Below are 3,502 nucleotides of genomic sequence, written 5' to 3'. Positions count from 1 at the left end.
GAGGCCAGTTATCGTCCGTTGTGTTCGGCCCCGCACGTGACGTCGCCTCGGCCGGCGTGGCGGCTGCCACGGAGAAGCTGTCACGGCATATCTCGGTCAGCGACGGCGATGGTCAGGTCACGCTGCGGATGGACGACATTGAGGCAACCTGGCGTGACGACCTAGGCTTCTGGGAAGCCACCTGGCGATGGAAAGCCGACACGGAGCCGTCTCGTCCTCTTGGTTCTTGGTTCTGGTGTTGGAGAATATCCGCGCAAGAAACTCAACCCAGAGTAAGAGCAGCAGTTCGTCAAGGAGGTCCAGATGTGGCGCGAGCACGGCTGGCTGGTCCCGTACGACCGTGAAGCGTTCGGTGAACCGGCCTGTGTTCTTCCACTGATGGCTGTCGACCAGGCTCACAAGGCGTCAACTCCCGTGCGGCCGTGCTTGGACTACCGCGCTCTGAATGAGTGTCTCGTGTCGCACCCAGGCCTGGATGCGCCGGCTTGCGGCCAGAAGCTGCGCGAGTGGCGACTCGAGGACGGTGATAGCGCCCTCCTTGATCTGAGCAAGGCGTACCTCCAGATCCGGATGGCTCCCCGTCTGTACCGCTATCAAGCGATCGTGTGGCAAGGAGAGTTGTTTGCCATGACGCGCATGGGGTTCGGCCTCAACGTCGCGCCGAAGATCCTCGACATGGTCGTGAAGTGGGTGACCAAAGACCTCGACGGCGTGGACAACTATGTCGACGACTTGCGTGTGCCGGACTCCCAAGTGGCGGCCACGATCCAGCAGCTCGAGCGCTACGGCCTGAAGTGCAAGCCTGCCGAGAAGCTCCCTACTGCTCGGGTGCTGGGCCTCCAGCTCTCGACTCAAGACGGCACGATCAACTGGCAACGTCGCCGTGACGTCTGCCTGCAGCTACCGGAGGCGCCCACCAAGCGCGCCGTGTTCAGCTGGTGTGGCAAGCTCGTCAGCCATTACCCCGTCTGTGCGTGGCTGCGACCGACGACGAATTGGCTGAAGCGGATGATCGGCGAATCCGTCGGCTGGGATGTCGCCGTGCCACCTCGTCTGCTGCAGCTCTGCCGCGACCTCCAGACCCAAGTCAACGAGCACGATCCGGTGCGTGGCGTATGGTCGGTGCAGCATGACACCGCAACGGAGTGGCACGTGTGGTGCGATGCGTCGGGAATGGCGCTGGGTGTCGTGGTGCAAGTCAACGGCGAGGTCATCGAGGACCGCAGCTGGCTGCGCCCGGCTGACGACAAACGGCATATCAACATCGCTGAGTTGGACGCCGTCATCAAGGGCCTCAACGCGGCTGCCAATTGGCCTGCTCGGAAGATCCGCCTCCACACGGATTCCAAGACCGTGCATGGCTGGCTTCGTCAGATCCTCGGGAACGAGCGCCGCGTGAAGGTTGGCGGGCTCCACGAGCTGCTCGTCAAGCGTCGGTTGCAGATCATTGACGACATCGTCGCCACAGCTCGCCTTGACGTGGAGGTGGACTGGGTTCCGTCAGAACAGAACCTCTTCGACCAGCTCACGCGCGTTCCGACGTCCTGGCTGGCCTGCACATCGGATAACAGCGCGACGGATGTTGCTGCCAGCCTCGCCATCATGCCGAGTCAGTCGATGGCCGAGATCCTGGCCGGGCAGGAGGACGATGGTGCACTCCAGGCAGTGAAGGCCGCAGTGATCGCTGGGGACGACCTCCCGCCTACAGCGGCTTCCGGAACATCCGCGGTCAGCTGCAAGTTCAAGACGGCGTCTTACAGCGCAGCGTCAAGCTTCCGCCGAACGACGTCAAGTGCGTTCCTGTGCTTCCTGCTGCGCTGGAGGAGCGGGCCGTGCGTGCAGCCCACCAGGTGTCTGGCCATAGTGGCTGGGAGGCGACGTGGCAGTTGCTTCGATCCCAGTGCCATTTCTTGGGCATGGGACAGCCCTGCCTAGCGTTTGTGTCCGGATGCAGCAGCTGTCCAGCCGCCAACCCACGCCGCGGAGAGGCGACCGAGCTCACTCGTCCGGTATCAGCCAACGGCCCCTGGGATGTGGTGCACATCGATACCCTCGAGCTCGGCGTTAACTGGTCCGGGCGTTACCACTGCGTGTTGGTATGCGTGGATGCATTCACCAAGTGGGTCGAGGTGGTTCCCCTCAAGCGTCATGACGGCATCTGTGTGGCTAGAGCTTACGTCAACGTGTGCTCTCGGTGGGGTCCTCCTCGCGTGGTTCGATCCGACAACGGCACAGAGTTCAAGAACGCTGTCATGTCTTCCGTCTACGAGGCGTTCGGCGTTCATGTCTGCTACGGCGCAGCACGTCATCCCCAGTCGCAAGGCGTGGCTTAGAGGTTCAACCAAACCCTGTTGACCCTAGTGCGGAAGGTTCTGGATGAGGCGCACGACTGGGAACAGGAGCTGGCGATGCTCCTGTACTACTATCGGATCCGGCCACACAGCGCCACCAACGTCTCCCCGAGGGAGGCCATGGTTGGTTGGCATCCCTGTGGCTTGGTCGTGGATCGGCCTCAGCACTCGTATTTGGCTGGCTCATGGGTAGACGACCTCCAGCAGCGGGCAGCGGCGATGCGAGACTACATCGAGTCTGCGCTCGGCCGCTTCGACTTCATCGACGAGCCGACACCGAGCCGCTTGACTGTTGGCGATGCGGTCATGCTTCGACGGCCTCAGCGCTGCCAGAAGCGCTTAACCCCGTACTAGCCTGGTTGGCAAGTTATGTCGATCGTGGGCCCCTCGACGGTGGTGGTTCATCGGGTCGACAGCACCGGCCGTGACAAGATCGTGAATGTCGACTTGTTAAGCCGTGCCGCCGGGGACGATCTGCCGCCGCCGCCGCCCGTCGCTCCGGGTGCCAGCGATGAAGCCGAGTCGGGCCGTGTTCCGTCTCTGGTATTGAGCGTTGACCCGGTCACGCCGCCGCCGCCTGCTGCAGGCCCATCATTGCGCGCCCGGTCTACGCTCGTGCGACCTGCTCGATAGTCATGATTATGTTGTAGCTATTCGGTAGTGACATGAGTCACTAAGGGGTGATGTGAGAGCATGCGTGGTATTCGTTGCTCTAACTTCTGTCTTACATTCCTTGTTGCACCCGCCGGCTACCATGGCTCATTGATGGTCTCCCGACATGTAATACATTCCCTTTGACTTTGTGCCACCGCCAGATCCTTTTACTTCTGGTGTCCGTTTCATGTTCATCTATTGCTCGCTTGCGCGCTGGCATGCAACTGGCGTGCTCTCATGCGTACAGTGCGTAAAACGAAGAACTACGTCAGTTCCAGTTAGTTTTTTTTAGAGTTGGCCGTGGAACAAACTTGTGTTTTTCGCTCTCCCACATTCTCTGCTTCTTCTCCAATAATTACATGAACACTGTTCGCCAAAGAACTCGTTGTGGACGTTGTTGCGAGTGCGTGTCCGGGAGTGAGTTGGGGCGGTCGTGATTATCTAACAGGTAGTAGTTAGTAGTAGTTTTTTAACTTTTTTTTTTACCCTGCCCGGGG

At 60.5% G+C, this 3,502-nt stretch overlaps 1 protein-coding gene across 1 annotated transcript; it reads left to right on the top strand.

The window, feature by feature from the left end:
• The first annotated feature begins 303 nt into the window (after nucleotides 1-303).
• LOC135817050 (uncharacterized) lies at nucleotides 304-2,333 on the top strand. The gene is made up of 2 exons (XM_065330150.1): nucleotides 304-1,728; nucleotides 1,827-2,333. Exons 1-2 carry the CDS (start codon nucleotides 304-306, stop codon nucleotides 2,331-2,333), a joined length of 1,932 nt encoding a protein of 643 aa, XP_065186222.1.
• The last annotated feature ends 1,169 nt before the right edge of the window (nucleotides 2,334-3,502 follow it).

The sequence above is a fragment of the Sycon ciliatum genome, chromosome 5, assembly GCF_964019385.1.
Source record: "Sycon ciliatum chromosome 5, ocSycCili1.1, whole genome shotgun sequence".
NCBI lineage: Eukaryota > Metazoa > Porifera > Calcarea > Leucosolenida > Sycettidae > Sycon > Sycon ciliatum.
Note: the sequence above shows the minus strand (reverse complement) of the source record. Positions and strands in the feature narration are given on the sequence as shown.